Source organism: Oryza brachyantha, chromosome 1 (assembly GCF_000231095.2).
Source record: "Oryza brachyantha chromosome 1, ObraRS2, whole genome shotgun sequence".
Classification (NCBI taxonomy): Eukaryota; Viridiplantae; Streptophyta; class Magnoliopsida; order Poales; family Poaceae; genus Oryza; species Oryza brachyantha.
This window is the reverse complement of record NC_023163.2, coordinates 30,587,671-30,605,616: the sequence shown is the minus strand read 5'-3', so window position 1 is coordinate 30,605,616 and position 17,946 is coordinate 30,587,671. Positions and strand designations below refer to the sequence as shown.

General features: G+C 41.6%; 3 protein-coding genes across 3 annotated transcripts; 2 read left to right on the top strand and 1 right to left on the bottom strand.

Annotated features, from left to right (window-relative positions):
- Positions 1-56: 56 nt before the first annotated feature.
- Positions 57-6,131, bottom strand: LOC102703457 (dolichyl-diphosphooligosaccharide--protein glycosyltransferase subunit 2). The gene is made up of 19 exons (XM_015842818.2): positions 5,872-6,131; positions 5,522-5,717; positions 5,347-5,436; positions 5,172-5,228; positions 5,004-5,073; positions 4,746-4,810; positions 4,050-4,104; positions 3,599-3,726; positions 3,403-3,518; positions 3,162-3,231; positions 2,664-2,765; positions 2,474-2,563; positions 2,258-2,406; positions 1,759-1,870; positions 1,598-1,681; positions 1,118-1,198; positions 742-966; positions 530-652; positions 57-448 (listed from the first exon to the last, which is right to left on the bottom strand). Exons 1-19 carry the CDS (start codon positions 6,021-6,023, stop codon positions 332-334), a joined length of 2,082 nt encoding a protein of 693 aa, XP_015698304.1. The 5' UTR covers positions 6,024-6,131; the 3' UTR covers positions 57-331.
- A 2,853-nt stretch (positions 6,132-8,984) lies between these two features.
- On the top strand, positions 8,985-13,215 carry LOC102703183 (DEAD-box ATP-dependent RNA helicase 30). Its single transcript, XM_040522028.1, has 10 exons — positions 8,985-9,201; positions 9,314-9,750; positions 9,876-10,055; positions 10,134-10,295; positions 10,375-10,529; positions 10,624-10,716; positions 10,822-10,907; positions 10,999-11,225; positions 12,512-12,742; positions 12,827-13,215. The coding sequence occupies exons 1-10, from the start codon at positions 9,146-9,148 to the stop codon at positions 12,913-12,915; spliced, it is 1,716 nt and encodes a 571-aa protein (XP_040377962.1). The 5' UTR covers positions 8,985-9,145; the 3' UTR covers positions 12,916-13,215.
- Positions 13,216-14,057: 842 nt separating this feature from the next.
- Positions 14,058-16,464, top strand: LOC102719631 (neuroguidin). Its single transcript, XM_006645142.3, has 6 exons — positions 14,058-14,402; positions 14,506-14,685; positions 14,784-14,975; positions 15,496-15,666; positions 15,767-15,921; positions 16,051-16,464. Exons 1-6 carry the CDS (start codon positions 14,226-14,228, stop codon positions 16,196-16,198), a joined length of 1,023 nt encoding a protein of 340 aa, XP_006645205.1. The 5' UTR covers positions 14,058-14,225; the 3' UTR covers positions 16,199-16,464.
- The last annotated feature ends 1,482 nt before the right edge of the window (positions 16,465-17,946 follow it).

Below are 17,946 nucleotides of genomic sequence, written 5' to 3'. Positions count from 1 at the left end.
GGATTCATGGGTTTTTATGTTTTGCATATGGGACCCAGCTTTCGCTAAAGACACTATAATGCAATTAGGAATAAGGTATTATTAATTCTATCATCAAACATACGTCTATTGAGAACATATCAGTGCATCATAATACAAGGTGAGGTCCTACATTTCTAGCTCCAGGATTCTTAACCCCCCACAAAACTGAAATCGACTTGTCCGGTTGTCCCTCGTAACTCGGTTGCTCAAGAAAAATGGTCAGAATATCAAGCGAATGCACCAAAAGAAAGAACCTAAGCAACTTGTGACGCTCGAAAATTTGTGATTGTGGATCCTCGTTGCACCGCTCTCAAGCAGTCTTCTGTTTCGTTGACGTGGATGACAGGTAAGATAGAGCCCTATGGCCCACAAACACAAGGAAAACACCAATGAAGCTGAGGTACTTCAGAGTTGTGAAAAGATCAAGCTGTTACAGCAAGAATGGATGCCAGCGTCAGCCGAAGACTTTGTCAATGCAATTATGCTTTACCACAGGAAAGATGCAAACCTTAACCCAGAAGAGAGCGTAGAGCAGCAGGACTGCTCCAATTCCAGCATGGAAAAGTGAAGCAAATGCCGCTGGTGCTGGCAAGGACGGGAAGTTCTTCAAGTTTACTCCCAGACGCATAAGCTGCAAACATATGCCAGGATATACACATTAGAGCAAACGGCAAAACTTAAAAGTACAAGATAAATAAACACAGAGGAGTGTTGACTCACCCCAATCAAGAACCCAACAAAAGGCAAAAGCGTGAGACCCGTAAATGCAAGGGAGAGTTCCTTGGGTGGTCTCTTCTCTGGTGCACGGAAAATGTGCGATATCTCCTCCTTTGGACCAAATTTTGAGAACGGGTCAACAGCATGTGCTGGAGGTTTGGTGGCTTTTTCTGGGGCCTCAGGCAAGTCCAATTCAAGATGACCAAGGGCTTGTATAAAAGAGTTCTCCTGAGAGCACAAAGAAAATCAACAAGGACAGCAAGAAAACTCCCTCCATTTACAATTATATGACATTGGTTAGTTCAAAAAATAAAGTAACCAATATCATTTAAAAAAAACTGGAGGTAGTACAAATGAGCCCAATAACATGGTGACATACCATTGCAGCATCACCAACTGCAAGCTCCAGGTCATATCTTCCAGAAAGGTAGTACAATTTCTCCACCAAACCAAGAAAATCCTAGACAAATTGAACAAGCGTATAAGAATACTTGTTACTAACTCAAGCATATAAGAATGTCTTTGTGAGGTTGCCCATATGGGCTGATTTATGTCTCAACAGTATGTTGAGACATAAATCAGTTGTTTATTTCAATGTTTATGCACAGTATTCATATACATATGCCTGATCAAATTCAAATGGTGTGGGTGGCTGTATGTTATATATTTCATATGGAAACCAAGCTACATAGCCTAGTTCATTTCCATATTGAGAAACTGCTAAATATTACAGTATATAACCAGTTTATGGATGATGTAATCCATGGACAAGAAACTAATTGTGATATAGCAACCAAAAACACAGAGCAAGCAAAAAATAACTTGAGTGTAAAAATCCAAGGGGAAGGGAATACTCAACTAGAACAATTTTAAACTGCCTTGCAGAGCCTGGTACTACAAATAAATGCTCAACCTTGCTTTCATGCTTTAACTTCAAGAACACCTGAAAATAGACTTCCTCAATCAAGTCAGGAAACGAACCAGTACCGAGAGACTTGGAAAAAGAAGTTCTAGAGCAACCTGGTGAGGTTTAAACGTGTTCCCAAGCGGTGTACTTAGTTGAAAAGATAACCGCAGCTTCTGCAGATAGTTGGCGGAAAGAGAGACACTTGTATCTTTCTGCAGATCTATCCTGAAATGTAGAAGCTTGAAATATGAGAAAACATATATAAGCATGCTGTCCTGCTGTGAAGTTAGTATGTAAAAACTTCATGCAGTTTTTATATAACTAAATCAAATGTAAAATGATGATCAGCCATTGCAATATGGCAGAACAACATGTTAGAAATAGCAAGAAATGATCCAGACATATATCAGGGTGATGAGAAGTACTAAAAAGTTGTGTAGCACTTGTGTGCTATGCCAGATGAGAATGGAACTCTTTTGGTAGCTATGCTTAAGAAAGCTGATGAGATTTCTTCAACTAAGGTATCAGCTTATCTTTTATGCTTTAATTAGCTCTAAATGTCATCTCTTTTTTACAAAAAAAGGAAGAAATTCAGATCATGAAACAATTTACTTTTGAACAGACTCCACAGTCCCAGCATCATTGTCAGAAAGTCCGATTTCTGCCTTGTCCACTTTGATCAATCCTGTGACAAAGATGGTCTCAGTGTTTCTCCCTCCAGTAGCATAAATAGTTTCATGTTCTGGCTCCTGAAGAGAAATCTGGCAGGACAGAGAGGCATGTCAATTACTATTACATAACAGAAACAAACTTACAGTTTACACGTACCTCAAAAACAAGAGAGTACTTCCCAACATCTATTTTAAGAGGAGCAATGTCTAGGTAATGAACATTGTTGTCAAGGTCAAACTGAAGTTCCTGATATCAGAGGAAAAGGGATTTTAGAACATGGAAGCTGAAACACAGGCAGATAAGAAGTGCCAAGAGGTAACCACTAATTTTAATTTCAACTCTATACCTTGGTTTCAGCGATGACGACCTTGGAGTCAGAGCCCAGTACTTGTACGAGATTCACTCTTAGCGGAGGAGCAGTAGATCCAAATACTGTAGTGACTTCCACCTAAAAACAACAGATGATGAGGAAATACAAACTGGAGTTAAACTCACATGTAGTTTAGGTACAGCTTTATACCAACTGTATACATAATTTGGTAAGAGAAATGGTGGGTATAACTTATAACTTGTAAGTACAACAGAAGATAGCATGTAAGTCAGCATAACAGCTTGCTTCTTAAAACAGGGTATGAATGGATATGAATCAGGGAACAAAGTTTGCGATTGTGTGCAGTAAGTTGCAAAATACGGGAGTTTCTCCCATCATACATAGTCACTAATGTAATGTTAATACACTTAAATGTCAATTTTCATTACAGAACATAACAATCCTATGCTCACGCATAGACAGATACACTCAATACATACACCACAACTGAAAATATTAGCATGTAATAATCACCTTGAGCTGGTCCTTGGAGGTCAGCGAAAACACTTTGGACGGAAGCGAAAGAACCAGAGGAACAAAAACCCTGCAAATTGCATACAAGACATAAGCATCAAAACATAACAGTGTACTAAGGAACATGATCTATTTTCCAAAATAAAAAGAGAAGTATGCACAAAAAATTCTCAATATTTTACCAATAAAATAGGAGATACTTTGTTCTTTGAGGACAATAAAGAAAAAAAAAAGGACTTGCCTGTTGTTCTCCAGGAATGATAACGACTCAATCTGGTTAAAGCAATCCTTTGCGCTACCTGGGAGCCCTATACCAAGAAAGAACTTCGCCAAACCCAGTATTTTCTCACCAGGGATCTGTAGATTCAATGCAGCTATAACAAAGGCCTTTACATGAATTTATTGAACAAGTATAAAACTGATGAAACAAAGCTCACATTCAATTTCCCAGAAGCAACAGTTGCAAAAGAGGTGACACCCCGAACTACTGAAGCAGCAGTTGTTATTGGGCCCTTGTATTCGGTAGCATCAACATTCTTCTCATCAAAGTAGAACGTCCCATCGTCTAAGAATAAATATTTACCACAAGAAAGTATTAATTTAGCAAGAAGGCTATAAGAATAAATATGTATCACGAGAAAGTATTAATTTAGCAAGAAGGCTATTTTTATTTCTACATGACGATGATTCCTAATGGCTGCCGAAGTAAATAAGGTAAATTTCCTAGTAAATTTCCTCATGTTGGCTAGGCATAACATCAAAAACTGGAAAAAAAATATTTCCATACTGACTAAAGTCTAAATCTGCAATTCCATAGGTTTTGTAATTTGGCATCTCAGCTAAAATAGCAGGGAAACTACTGCACAAACAAAAGATTATAGAACATACCATAGCTCTTGATTGTATCGAATAGCTTCACAATGTCATTTTTCACCACAGCTATCTGTTGTCATGATATTTTAATAAAAACAAACAGCAATAAGTAAGAATTTAAAATGACATGCTAACAGGTAATGATGACGCATACAAATGAAGCGCACCACGTAAATATTAGGGCTAAAACTTGGAAGAAGCAGTAACTAACAAATTGTATGAAGCAGTGTTACATGCAAGATAACACACAATCATTAAAAGAAACTATTAAAAAGCCATGGTACATAGAGTGCCATAGTGGCATGACTGGATCTCTTTTAAGATCCTTACACATGAGGTCATATGAGCTCACGGTTCCGACGAAAAGTTGTTGGAATGTCTATTAAGGAAGACAGCTGGGAGATATGACATTGCCATAATGTTCTTTGTCTTATCGTGAAATTAAGCCCTTCCTATTTTAATGAGTTCATGACACAATATTTAGGCATGGCTATCTACACTTCCTCGACACTCATGAAAGAAAGGTAGAGCTTCAGATAATACATGAGATTAGTTGTACATTATATTTATTCAACAGCCAGTTCAGTTTTATAACATAGTATAGTTTAAATAATACGCAGTTCTGGCACTTTTCATTGCATAGGCTTAATGAAGATAATCATATCACCATTATGACAAGTATAGTTACTCAGGCAGAGAGGATGCACACACCATGGAAGGGTCAACCTCCACGTCAGCCAGTGAAACAACTCCAGCCAACGCTTCTAGTGCAATACCTGAAGAAGTACATTATGCTAATCATTAGGCACTGTTCATTAGATACACGAAATTAAACGGTGAGACACAAATGAATGGCAAAGGGCAAACTCACTAATACAGATGCAATTTGAACACTAAATTTTAAATTAATATACAATAGGCCAGAAATATTAAAATTGATATGATTTATTAACAAGTAATAACTATTACCAGCAGCGAATGTGCTCGACTCAGCACTGTTAGTGTCATAACGCCACCTTCCGTCGCTTTGGCTAAGTGCCTAAAGGAACAGAGACACATCTCAGCAACTCTATTTGACAAGTAATTATGACGCAAATTGCAAAATGAAAAAAAAAGGCCATAATGCGCTGTTGTCACCTTAATTGCATGAAATGTGCTATCTGCACCAGATAAAGCAACATTGTGACCTTGTTCCTGAAACAAACAATGCAAACTAATTAATGGCCACGAAAAAATCAGCCATCTATTGACAAGTGGAATTGAGCAAATCAAACAAACAGGTATAAACTATTTGTGCGTCCAGCAGAGTAACCTTGATGCTCAGCAACCCTCCCACAGAGTAGTAAAGTTCCAGCAGCGAGTTTGTGTCCTTGATCACTGTCTTAAGCCTTGTGGCAACATCCTAACAACAGTAACACAAGGGTCAAGATGCCATCAAACAAGTCAATCCCGTTGGCATTAACAAGATCTGTCAAGATAAGACCCACATCGTAAACGCTAGAGTCGACACTGCATCCGACGACGCCGCTGATCCGGACCGCGTGGAACAGATCCTTCGCGGGCGACGACGACGAGGGAGCCAGCTTCTCGGCGGCAAGCTCGCACGCCTTACCAGTCAAGCTCTTGCCCTTCTCCACCCCGAGTATCTGGAACGTCCTGACCGCCTCATACGTCGTCTCCAAACTGCGCGATGAACACAGGAAACCCCACCAAAACGCAAGTAAGCATCCATAATTTGCAAGCAGTTGGCTCCGCCTCAGATCGATCTGGAGCCCGCATGGAACAAACGCTGGAGATCGGGTGGAGGCAGAGCCAAACAAGTGCCCGGTGGACTTACTCGCCGAAGGATCCGTCAGCGGAAGCGGCGAATAGCTCGGCGGCAGCGGATCTGTGCGCGTCGGAGACCGGGCGGACGGCGGAGGCGAGGGGGGCGGCGACGAGGAGGAGGAGGAGGAGGAGGGTGGCCAAGGGTGCGAGCCCCCCGGCCATGGCCGCGGCGGCGAGAGGAGAGGGGATGCGAGTAGGGTTTAGGAGACTGGGCGCGTGGGAGTGGCCAGATCTGCCGAGAAGTTGAGGGAGGGAGACGACTAGAAATATTTTCTCTCGCCCCGGTCAGCAAGCCGCCTCGGCGTCTGGACTCCGGGGAAGAGGACTGCTTTGAGATCGGTGCTTCGGTTTAGCTTTGAGATTGGATTTGATATTCTCTCTGCGGTCGACCCTGCAGAGAATCTCGTCACTAACATGTGGGCCTAGCGCCTTTGGATCCATATGTAGTGACAACTACATCGTGTAGTCGGATCTGACTCCTAAGATTGCCATTGATCATTTTAAACTTGTTTTATATGGGTTAATTATATCCGTGCCGTTAAAAAATATACATGTTTCGAAATATATTATTAGTCTTTTTATATATTTGTAATGATAATGATGTCATTGATGTTGGATGTGATCTTAGTTATGCCACATATATACATCTTTCGTATGCATTGGATAAAAATAACCCGTCCTCTGCATTTCTCGTACATTCCCTCTCCTTTACTCCAATAATGTGGCAGGCTAAGAGCTCAGTCATTGCTTGAGCTTATGCTTGAGTGTGATGGTTGGACCGACGGTAGTCCATCCATGTGTGTCTTCGATGATGGCGACCTCACGCACCCATCTATGTGTGCCTCTAGCAGCAACAACTTTGGCTAGCTTGAACTTCTCATTGTCGGACCTCATCGGCTGGATCTCCTGCTCGGAATGTGATCCCACCATATCTATGAGAGGTTTTTGTTGGTTGAAGAAAGGAAGGAAAAGAAATAGGAAGCAGACCAATCTTGACATCAACGATGCATGTAGAAGGGAGGCCCGAAGGAGGTCATCGAGCATGATGTGTGAGTAGGGGTTCTTGTCGAAGCGTACCAAGGTCAAGATGAGGTCAGAGCCGTGAAAACATGGGAAAAAAGGTGTTCTAGATCCAAGGCGATATGGTTGGGTGTGCAATGTAGAAGATGAGCATATGATTCCTATGTCCCCGTCTTATAGAGGTTTGTATAAGAGTCAACGTCAGCAAGTGGTCCAAGCTCGTAGGTGGACGGACGGTGGCCTACCACCTAGCGTCCCGATAAGCACAAGTCAGAGGACATGGATACCGAAGCGGGGAATAAGAAGACAAAGGGGCAAATTGTCAAAAAAAAAGTAAATGCATCCAAGGTGCAACTGGTGTCATATCCTAGGCATCTATAAACTTATAATAACATGATTAAAAATAAGTTGAATACTGGCAACAGTGTTTCAAAGCCTTCATAACTTTTATGTATGGATCTAATTAAAAAACTTCATATTTTTTATGTATGGACCTAATTAACCATGTATATCATATGCCAAACAACATGAAAAACACATTTTTATTTCACTCGCATTTCCAGTATTTAGATGCCACACTAGTTTATTTGTTAATATAAAACATGTTTTGAATGGCCTCACTCCTTTGGCCTTTTCAAAGAAAAAACATGCAACGTATTTACAAATATGTGTTCTTAGCGCTCTAAACTAAGCTAAGAAATAAACTACAATAGAAAACCTCAACATCAACTTCAAAGTAAAAGTTGAAAATTCAATTTTTTTGGCTTATAATCATAAGCAGAAGTGAAAGTATGGCGCTGAAAATCTAACGCATAAAAATATCTGTTGTGCATAGTTGAGACATTTTATCATGTGCCACTTGAATGTTAACCAATCTGCACTTGTCCCACCTTTACTCGCTTGACAGTTGCAGTGACAAATAAACATTTTTTCAGACATGGAAATAGAATTGATTCATGGATTAAGGGTTGTAGTTAGAAAAACTATGATTAGAACCAACTATAGAACTGCGGATGCTTTCTTTCCACTGGATTATCTCTCTTTTTTTGCGTGTACATTTCCCCAATCTATTATCATCTTTATAGTATCTAATACCATTATTTATACCATTAAAGTTATAAAAAATAGATATTTTTCATCTTTTGTATACGGAGAAAACACAACTATGGTCTCATGCCTTTTTCTTCCTCGTGTCTCAAAGTTCATGTGATTTTTCTTTGGTGTTAACAATTGACATTTGTTAAATATTCTCATGATTTTCAATAAGGCGGGACATCGGTTTCATGTGTCTATTCATATTCTTGCGTTTTTCAAATACTATGTTCTGAAGGAGATCTCATAAATTAAAGCATACTTCCTCGTTCATGCTGAACACCTCTAATTTTAATCAAGTTTATATTAAAAATACATCAACATATGCAGCATCAAAGATAAAACATGATAAAATACAATTCAGAATGCATATATAAAACATATAGAAATATGACATGGAAGTAGGTCTTCAAAATACAAAGGAAACATATAGATAATATGAAATGGCGGTAGGGCTTAAAAATTCAAATGCTGTGGAGTGCCATATACCTTCACAAAACTGTTCTCTGGCCTGCTGGTCCTGAACACTGAAGCCTGGGCCCGTTAAGGCCGAGTTCTTCTCCGTCTCTCACGGTCGTATTAACTTAGATTTTCTCGTTTGTTGTCACACGCTTCCTAAACTATAAAATAATATTTTTTGAAAAATTATATGATTTAAAAAGTATATTAATATATTTTTTAATTTTTTATAACTAATAATTAATTAATCATATACCAATATATTATTACGTTTTTTACGTCAGATAACTAAACTACAACCAAACACGTCCTAGCTCGCAATAAGAGCCCAAGCAAGGCCCAGATTGCAGGCCACGTAACAGACTCAGATCGGCCCATTACCACGTGCCTATCACGCGCGGGAAGTTCCGTGAGGGGAGGGGACACCCGAGCCGGCGAGCAGCGCCGCCCTCACGGACTATGACACGTGGGCCACAGCCACCGACCTACTCCTACCACGCTAGAAGAAGCCCGACCCCACACGCTTCTTCGCGTCCTTGACCCATCAAAACCAAACCACGGGCCTCCCTCCCACCGTCGCACGCCGCCTCCATTTTCTCCTCCCTCCCAGATCCGTCCACCTCGCCCCCCCCCCTCCCTCGCACGGCGGCGGCGCCCCCGGACTCCGGCTGAGCCTCTCACGCGCGCGCTGCGGCACGTCCCGGACCGGCGCCATGAATCCATACGACCTCCGCTATGCTGACCCTTCCTCCTACCGTGACAGGCGCAGGTAAGCTAACCCTAACCCTAGGCCCCGCGTGTTTGATTTGCCGCTTGCTCGATTCGATCAGATCTGGGGGTGAGATGGGAGCCGAGCTGACTCGGTTGGTTGTGACGTGCAGCGACCTAGCTGGGACTGCTGTGCTCGCCCCGTCGGCCCCCGTGGCCGCCAACCCCTACGCCGCCGCGTACACGCCCGCGCCGGCTCCCGCGGCCCCCGCTGGCGGCGACTTCTCGCGATTCGGCGGGAGGGGCCGTGGCGGTGGAGGCGCGGGCGGCGGTGGCTGGAGTAGAGGTGGTGGTGGTGGCACTGGAGGTTACCGAGGTGGCGGTGGGAGAGGAGGCGGTGGTGGAAGGGACGGGCTGGACACGCTCTCTCTGCCGAAACCGGATTTCCGGAGCCTGATACCCTTCGAGAAGAACTTCTACGTCGAGTGTCCCGCCGTGCAGGCCATGTCGGATACGGATGTAGCCCAGTATCGGCGCCACCGTGATATTACTGTTGAGGGCCATGATGTGCCTAAGCCGGTTCGGTACTTCCAGGAGGCCAACTTTCCAGGTCTGCTATTTTCAAATTGAGGCATTTGTTTTCTACTACAGCAATTTGCATACATCTAGATAATACGGGGACATGTCTTGGATGTAAGAATCTCACTGCGTTGCAATTATTTTCTATTTTAACAGATTACTGCATGCAAGCAATAGCCAAGAGTGGATTTGTGGAGCCAACACCTATTCAGTCTCAGGGCTGGCCGATGGCTTTGAAGGGCAGGGACATGATTGGTATCGCACAAACTGGCTCTGGGAAAACACTATCTTACTTACTCCCTGGACTGGTTCATGTTGGCGCACAGCCTAGACTAGGTTTGTTCTTTTACAGAGTTGATGCACATGTTCTCTTTTTGAAATTGTCAATCTAATGAATACATTCTATTTGGTTAGAACAAGGTGATGGCCCAGTTGTTCTGATCCTCGCTCCAACAAGAGAACTGGCTGTACAAATACAGGAAGAATCTGCCAAATTTGGGTCATACTCAAGAACTAGAAGCACTTGTATCTATGGTGGAGCACCTAAGGGACCACAAATACGAGATCTAAGGAGAGGTATTTATCCTCCTATATCATTGAAACTATTCTCGGATATTATGACTTTGTAGGCTAAGTATGTTGCGTGCACTTCCAGGGGTTGAGATCGTCATTGCAACACCTGGTCGGTTGATCGATATGCTGGAAGCTGGTCACACTAACCTACGTAGAGTAACATACCTCGTCCTGGATGAGGCAGACCGCATGCTAGACATGGGCTTTGAGCCCCAGATTCGGAAAATAGTGGCACAGGCAAGGCTTGTTTTGGAATGCTTATACCAATTCTGATGATTTGGCTTACGTTACATGTGTTTTCTGTTGTGCTAAATGTTCTTATTGTTAATAGATCCGGCCAGATAGGCAAACCTTGTACTGGAGTGCCACTTGGCCAAGAGAAGTAGAAGCATTGGCTAGACAGTTTCTGCAAAATCCTTACAAGGTGCGTATGACTTTTGTCATCACCATATTTACAAGTATGTTCTGTACTTCTTTTCCTTCTCCCCATCTGTTCTTTGAGTAACATTTTGCATGCATTGTAATTCAGGTAATCATAGGATCGCCTGATCTTAAAGCTAATCATTCCATACAGCAAATTATTGAGGTCATTTCAGAACATGAAAAGTATCCCAGGTATGTACTAACACTATTTTTATGAATTGCACCATGAAATGTTCCTCCCATACTTCCATGATGTAAGCTAACTTTTACTTATTTCTTGCAGACTCAGTAAGCTTTTGTCTGATCTAATGGACGGGAGCAGAATCTTGATATTTTTCCAAACAAAAAAGGACTGTGACAAGGTCACTCGTCAACTTAGAATGGATGGATGGCCAGCATTATCTATTCATGGTGATAAAGCTCAAGCTGAAAGGGACTATGTTCTGGCAGAGTTTAAGAGTGGGAAGAGTCCCATAATGGCTGCCACTGATGTAGCAGCACGTGGTCTTGGTATGGTGACTTGTTTGAATATTAGAATTAGGTTGTAGTTCAAAGTGCTCAAGGATGATAAGTCGGAGGGCTGTCAGCTGTTTTTGGTTGAGTGAACTGAACTTGTGGATTGGTGGTGTATGCAAGGTGCCATCATGTCAGAGGTAGACGGCAGTGTTACCAGGGCACTTTTAATTTTCCACTATCATGTTGACATGCATTCTTGATTAGAAACAATCTAGAACCATCTAGATTGGTCTTCTGCATCTTAGGGGATCCTCATCTTTTGTTAAAAATGTAGAATTGATAAAACTAGGCCTATAAATTTGACTTGCATCTTAATCTTTGAATATTTAGTGTGCTAGGTGCTTTTGCATTTTGGTGTGTTAAAATTCATACGTAAGCATTATCATATGTATATATGCTTTCCTGTCTGTAAATTAATTTTTTTACATGAGGTACTTAGTTGCCCTTTTGTTTTGGACCTGTGATCTCGTAGATTTATGATTTATGGATGGGCTAACATTTTTCAGTTCATGAGTACATATACAAACATGTATGACACTTATTTCCTAAGGCAATAGAATAAAATTTCCAGTCTGACTTTATAATGGATCCAGTGAGTATTTTAGAGCTGTTGATCTCATGTTACACTTTCCCTAGTTTGCATGAATAAAGTCTGGGTGAATTTATAATAGATCCACTGAGTATTTTAGATCTGTGGATCTCCTGTTATGCTTTCCCTAGCTTTACATGAACTTTTAGAAGCCTGTATTCTATCGCTGCAATTTTAATGTGCCCTGGTTTCTATCACTGCCAACTGGTTCGAAGAGGGTTGTAGAGCTACTTCCTACTATTATTCTTTTCAGTGTGATCCTCATATTGACCTCTGATGCAGCACCTTAAGCATTGCAGCCTATGTTGTATTGGTATTGGTGACAGATTTTCATTGGGTTCATTTGGATATTTAAGGATACTGGTATGTTATTGGATAACTGTTCTCTCAGGTGTACCATGTGTACTTATTTTCTAGCATTTACTGAGAAAAGGCTGACAGATCAATCACCATCATATCCACATTCAACAGTTATTGATACCCAGTTCAGTTTCAGTCCCTTCGACTTGTATTAGCTGTAGAACTTGAAAATGCATCCCTGGGCAGTTTGTGCTGTTTGCCTCTGGTTGAAGCCATGTGCTGACTTCTACGGAGATCGACAATGTTGATATCCCAGTTTGGTCTGCTGTGGTATTCAGGGCAATAGTTTTATCTTGATTGCGTACTCATCATTTTCTTGCTAATTTTGCAGATGTCAAGGATATTAAGTGTGTGATAAATTTTGATTTTCCAACAACTCTTGAAGATTACATTCACAGAATAGGTCGAACTGGCCGTGCTGGTGCTAGTGGAACTGCATTCACTTTTTTCACACACTCTAATGCAAAATTCTCTAGGAATCTTGTCAAGATTCTGAGGGAAGCAGGTCAGGTTGTGAATCCAGCACTAGAATCTATGGCCAAGTCTGCCAGTTCTATGGGAGGTAGGTGCTTGCCTGTTTCAGTTTTTCTTTTGGATATTTTATGTTGTTTCCTTATATTTACTCTTTAATTTCTACTGTGTTTAGGAGGCAATTTCCGGTCGAGGGGGCGCGGTGGGTTTGGTAACAGGTCTGGCTCAAACAGCATCCCGATAAGAGGAAGACGGCCATACTGAGGGTTGCAAAAGATTGATGAATCATTTGCTGTATACCGTTAGGTCTTAAATGCATTCTTTGGGAACTTCCCTTTGAGATTCCCTTGACTGCTTGATTGACATAAGTCAATTTTCATTAATTTGAGGAGAGATGGAACATGCCACACGAATGGCCGATACTTATCCAACATCTTAGGATATGTGTCCAAAGTTAAGTTGTAGACCCCTGTGTTATTTGACTGTTGATTCTACATACAGTGCGTGGTACTGTTTATTGTTTGCATCTGTTGGGCCACATGAAAGAAATCGTTTGTTAAACTTTGACCCTTTTTGATTCTGTATTATATTGCTCGTGCTATTATTACTCGTTTATTTTGGAGTCGATTGGTCCGTGAGGCTGTAAATTTGATGGAATTACAAGTCAACCGGAGTTTGGTGCTGTTCAAGTGGAGTATTCATACGGTTGACTTTTGTTTGCTTTACTTATTTTTGACTTTTTTTTAAAAAAATAAAATTATAAGTCATGTTTAACGTAATAAAATAATTAATAATTATGTGAAGGATAAAAATCTAAAAATCAACTTCGTCAAATAAGATGAATGTAAATATGTAAGTCCGTGTGCAATAAGAAACATTTGAAAATTCTTCGAAAATGTTCGTGTTTCGATTCTTGCTCTCGTCCTACGTCGAGTGTTTTATACAGAGAAAAACGAGGTGATGGCTATGTATAACCCACAAAATGAATTAAGGTGGATAACGTTTATAATTGATTCTTGCATGTTGACAGTTCGACATAACACGTTTTAAAAACATAGGTCTGAAAAAAAGGTTGGACGCAGGATTACATTACCGATTGACCACAGAATTTCGAGCACCGTCGGTGTTTTGATAAATTTCGACTGATCAAGTCTACCGTTCAGCATTTGAATTCATCAGAAGTCGTCAAAATTTCAACTGAAAATTGATTTCGCGGCGAAACCGCGAAAACCGATCCTCTATCGAGAATCACACATGAAAATCTGCAAAGTCGGTAGAACGGATATGGCCGAGGGGCTTACTGGGCCAGTCGATTTCCGGTAGCTCTAAACGAAGTAGCCCAGGAAGCCCAGAAGGCCCAAAAGATGAAAAAACAGCGAGCCCTAGCCGCTTAACATGTCCTCGCACACGGCCGCCGCCTCCGCCGCCGCCTCCACGCGAGCTCACCGCGTCGCCCCCGTCTCCTGTCCGCTCTCCGGCGAGGCCGCAAATAAGGCGCCGACGGCGTCTCCGACAGCCGGACCTTCTCCTTTCACCCATCCGACCCAGCGCGCGAAGGCGTGCGACGGAGCTCGATGGACAGCGGCGGAGCTGCCAGCCCCGCCGGCGCTTCCGGCGACGGCACTGGTGGTGGTGGAGGAGGGGATGCCGTCTTCCGTAGCGACGACGCGCCGAAGCTGCTCTCCGCCCTGAAGGAGATGAAGGAAGGGCTCGACCTCGTCACGGGCAAGGTCAAGGCGCTCACCCGCAAGGTACTCCCAGCTTCCCCTCTCTCTCGTGAGCTCCCCATCCGCCGCTCTTGACAAGATGATGGCGAGTTTGAGTCTCTGTGTGCTGCTGCTGATGCGTGGGTAGGTCAAGAAGAACCAGCTGCCGACGGCCGATGGGATTGGGTACCTGGAGGCGAAGCACCACCTGCTGCTGAGCTACTGCCAGGACGTCGTCTACTACCTCCTCCGCAAGGCGAAGGGGCTCTCGGTGGAAGGTCACCCCGTCGTGCGGAGCCTTGTCGAGATTAGGCTGTTCTTGGAGAAGGTGTGCCAGGCCCTCCGGCGTTGATAGGTTTTCTGGGTCATTTTTCGTTGGCTAACACTTGATGCTGTTGTGCTGTGTTGTTAAATTGGGTGGATTAGATTCGTCCCATTGACAAGAAGATGGAGTACCAAATCCAGAAGCTCACCAATGCCGCGGATAGCGGAGCTGCCCAGGAGAAGATGCCAAATGCAGAAGCAAAGACTAAGGACCATCCTAAGGATGACGAAGACCTGCTGAAGTATCGGCCAAACCCTGATATGATGGACACTAAGATTGATCCTGCAGGACAGGTTGTTCACCCCTCTTCCAACCCGCAAATCACTTCGCTGCTTATTTATATATTTGTTTTAGACTTGTTAAGTTGTCAGATTTGTTTCTGTGTGCTCCTGGAAGTCATATCTGTTGATTTGTTTGCATACCAAACTTGAGATCCAGCTGCTTTTTTAGTATGATTTTCACCTGGAATGGAAAAATAGCTACTATTTAGTCCACCTTTTGGTGAGATAATGAGAGAACAATTCTTCAGTTGTATTAGTTTTGGAATTAATTTATTAAATTATGATTTGTTTAGCTTGTTTTAAATCAGCGTTATCTTTAATTCATATGCTTGCTTCTATCGACATAACAATTAAATACTAGTTAAGTATTGCCTTATTTCTTTTGTAATATTTTGAATTGCTTGTAATATACTGCTGTGTGCACTATCTCCATTAACACTGAGCTATTTTCTGAGCATTAGCGCTAATTCTCAGTTAGTTTTACATGTTCTATTTGTACAATATTTTTCCTGATGTACGTTCATGACTTCAGGACAATGATGGGCTCTATCGTCCACCGAAAATCATGCCCGTTACCATGGATGATGATGAGGATAAGCGCCATAAAAAGGATTCAAGGAGAGATAAAGCATTACTGCGAATGGCTACAGAAAGTTCTTATGTCAAAGAAATTATTGATGATGCTGCTGATAGACCTGAAGAGGTTTGTCAATTATTTTATTTATTCATTTGCTAGGTTAACTATATAATTTTCTATTTATTGTGCTATGTCTACTCGAATAATCATCTCTTTTATCTTGCAGTTGAAGGAAACAGCTGGTGATGAAAGCAGGGAGTTTACGAGGTATATCCGGCAGAGAGAGTTGCAGGAGAAACAAGAAGAGGACCTGTTCACTCGTGCTCCATTGACAAAACGCGATAAGCAGACAGAGAGGCGGATGAGGAAACAGCTTCATGGGTATGTGCAGCTGATCTTCTTCTAATACCCATTATAAATACATAAAATCAGTACTTAAAGTGGAGGCTATCACTTGGGATTTCCAATATATCTGACCTTGGTTTGCGACTGATCTTATTTTAAAAACAGGCTGCGGGGCCTAACAGATGGATTTGACCTTGGAATGAACATGCTGGTTGACGATGACAGTGGCAAGGACGTTGGTTCAAGCGAACCCCATTTCAAGAGCGGAGGTCGGAGAAAACACCAGAAAGGCAAGAAGAGGAAGAGGAATTAGTTCCAACGCACAACTGTTTCATTTTCACATCACAATGTCACAATTCAAAACTGAAATTTTGATCTTTGTGAATTGAACAACATGAATGAGTGATATGTTCTCGTTTTATATTTTTGAGGTGATGAGTGCTATGTGGTAGAAATAGCAGGCTTAGTGCATCTATCTGGCAAACTTCTCTTCAGTACTTGATAAAAAAAGGTCTATTTCTTCAATACTTACGGATTACGATGAACGTTTTATGCTTCAGGAGTTCAGATCATTTGCTAGTCCGGCTTTATGATTTTGTTTGTAACCCTGTGAGGTTGTGACATGATCATTCAAATTGCCACATAGTGCTACGGGAATCCTCCTGTACCGCGTTCTTGAAGAACCGCTTGGTGTAAAACCAACGGCGGCTGGTCAGAAAATGACTGCTGGGAACGAATTTTTCCCATCTTTTTTTACGGATGCTGGAATGAATTTTGAAGTGGGGCGATGCATCGCATCACACCACGGCTGGTTGTGTTCACAATGAACACAGCTTTTGGTTCGTCTTTTCTCCCATCACCTACCTGCGAGCATCTTTCAGGTCTCTCCATCCCAAGCGAAGTAATAATTCGGTGCAAGCATAGGATTCCCACTAACACAAAGATGGCACAAAGGATGAGTATATTCTCACCTGACTGGTGACATCTTTCGAAGGTGACTCGCATGCCTCGGATAAGTTCAATTACCAGAGGTAATATGGAATTGCAATTTTACATCCAAGTTGAAAGCCGTCTTACTAAGCTTCATGAAATGGTAAACGCTTACTGAATCATCACGGATATATGGCATGACTTTTTTAAAACTAAAACCTAAAGGATCAGTTAATTAAATTCCATCTCAACTTTTTAAGAACCAAACATCCCACTGCAAACTAAACGCGGCTCAATTGGTAAGGTTTCTTATGTGTACTCTGTCAACTTAGTTCAAGTCTCACATTCTCTCAGCATTAGACGTGACCGTCGACAACAATTTAGCAAGACACATGCGTCGCTAATCTTACTCCCTCCATCTCAAAATAAATCAATCTTTTACTTTTTACCTATAATGTTCGACTCATTGTTTTATTTAAAAGAATTACGATTAAAATTTTGTTTTATTAGATAATAAATCATAAATTTCTTGAAATTTTTTCAAATAAGATAGATGGTCAAAAACACTGGATACGAAAACCAAAAAATTAATTTTTCGTATAACAGAGGGAGTACGATATACCAATCTGTCTTAGATATCTACAGGGGTGCGTGCGCGTGTTGGCCTAATCTCAATTATAATATGTGCTAGCTCAATCTCTTATAGATGGTCATAGCCTCATAGGACTAGGATGTCCGTATGTCACAAAAGGTGCTAAGAGCAAGTTTAATAGTAGCCAACTACTAGCTATAATTTATCTATAGTCAATCTAATAGTCAATTCATATAATAGTTACCTATAAAATATTAGTACATGGTCTCACATGTCGTAGACACCATATGTCTTGGAGTCCGTGTGTAGCTGGCTACAAATTAGTAGCTCATCTTTATTCTCTCTACTCTTTTATCTCTTTAAAATATGCTTATAGCTGACTTATAACCTGCTATTGTACCTGCTCTTATATTATGATTTATTTGTCCTCATATGTAAGGGGCGCGTGTGCGCGATCGGTTTACAAAATAAATACCCATTATATTATGATTTATTTGTCCAATTGTTTTAGATGAAATTATTGTATTATTCTCTAACAA

Excerpts from the sequence above, each read along its gene's own strand:
- LOC102703457 (XM_015842818.2), bottom strand. The coding sequence starts at position 6,023 with ATGGCCGGGGGGCTCGCACCCTTGGCCACCCTCCTCCTCCTCCTCCTC. Across the intron at positions 5,229-5,346 it reads GAGGGTTGCTGAGCATCAAG|GAACAAGGTCACAATGTTGC; the intron begins GTTACTCTGCTG and ends TGTTTGTTTCAG. Across the intron at positions 2,564-2,663 it reads TCGTCATCGCTGAAACCAAG|GAACTTCAGTTTGACCTTGA; the intron begins GTATAGAGTTGA and ends CTCTGATATCAG.
- LOC102703183 (XM_040522028.1), top strand. The coding sequence starts at position 9,146 with ATGAATCCATACGACCTCCGCTATGCTGACCCTTCCTCCTACCGTGAC. Across the intron at positions 10,530-10,623 it reads TTCGGAAAATAGTGGCACAG|ATCCGGCCAGATAGGCAAAC; the intron begins GCAAGGCTTGTT and ends TATTGTTAATAG. Across the intron at positions 11,226-12,511 it reads TGTAGCAGCACGTGGTCTTG|ATGTCAAGGATATTAAGTGT; the intron begins GTATGGTGACTT and ends CTAATTTTGCAG.
- LOC102719631 (XM_006645142.3), top strand. The coding sequence starts at position 14,226 with ATGGACAGCGGCGGAGCTGCCAGCCCCGCCGGCGCTTCCGGCGACGGC. Across the intron at positions 14,686-14,783 it reads TTAGGCTGTTCTTGGAGAAG|ATTCGTCCCATTGACAAGAA; the intron begins GTGTGCCAGGCC and ends TGGGTGGATTAG. Across the intron at positions 15,667-15,766 it reads CTGCTGATAGACCTGAAGAG|TTGAAGGAAACAGCTGGTGA; the intron begins GTTTGTCAATTA and ends TTTATCTTGCAG.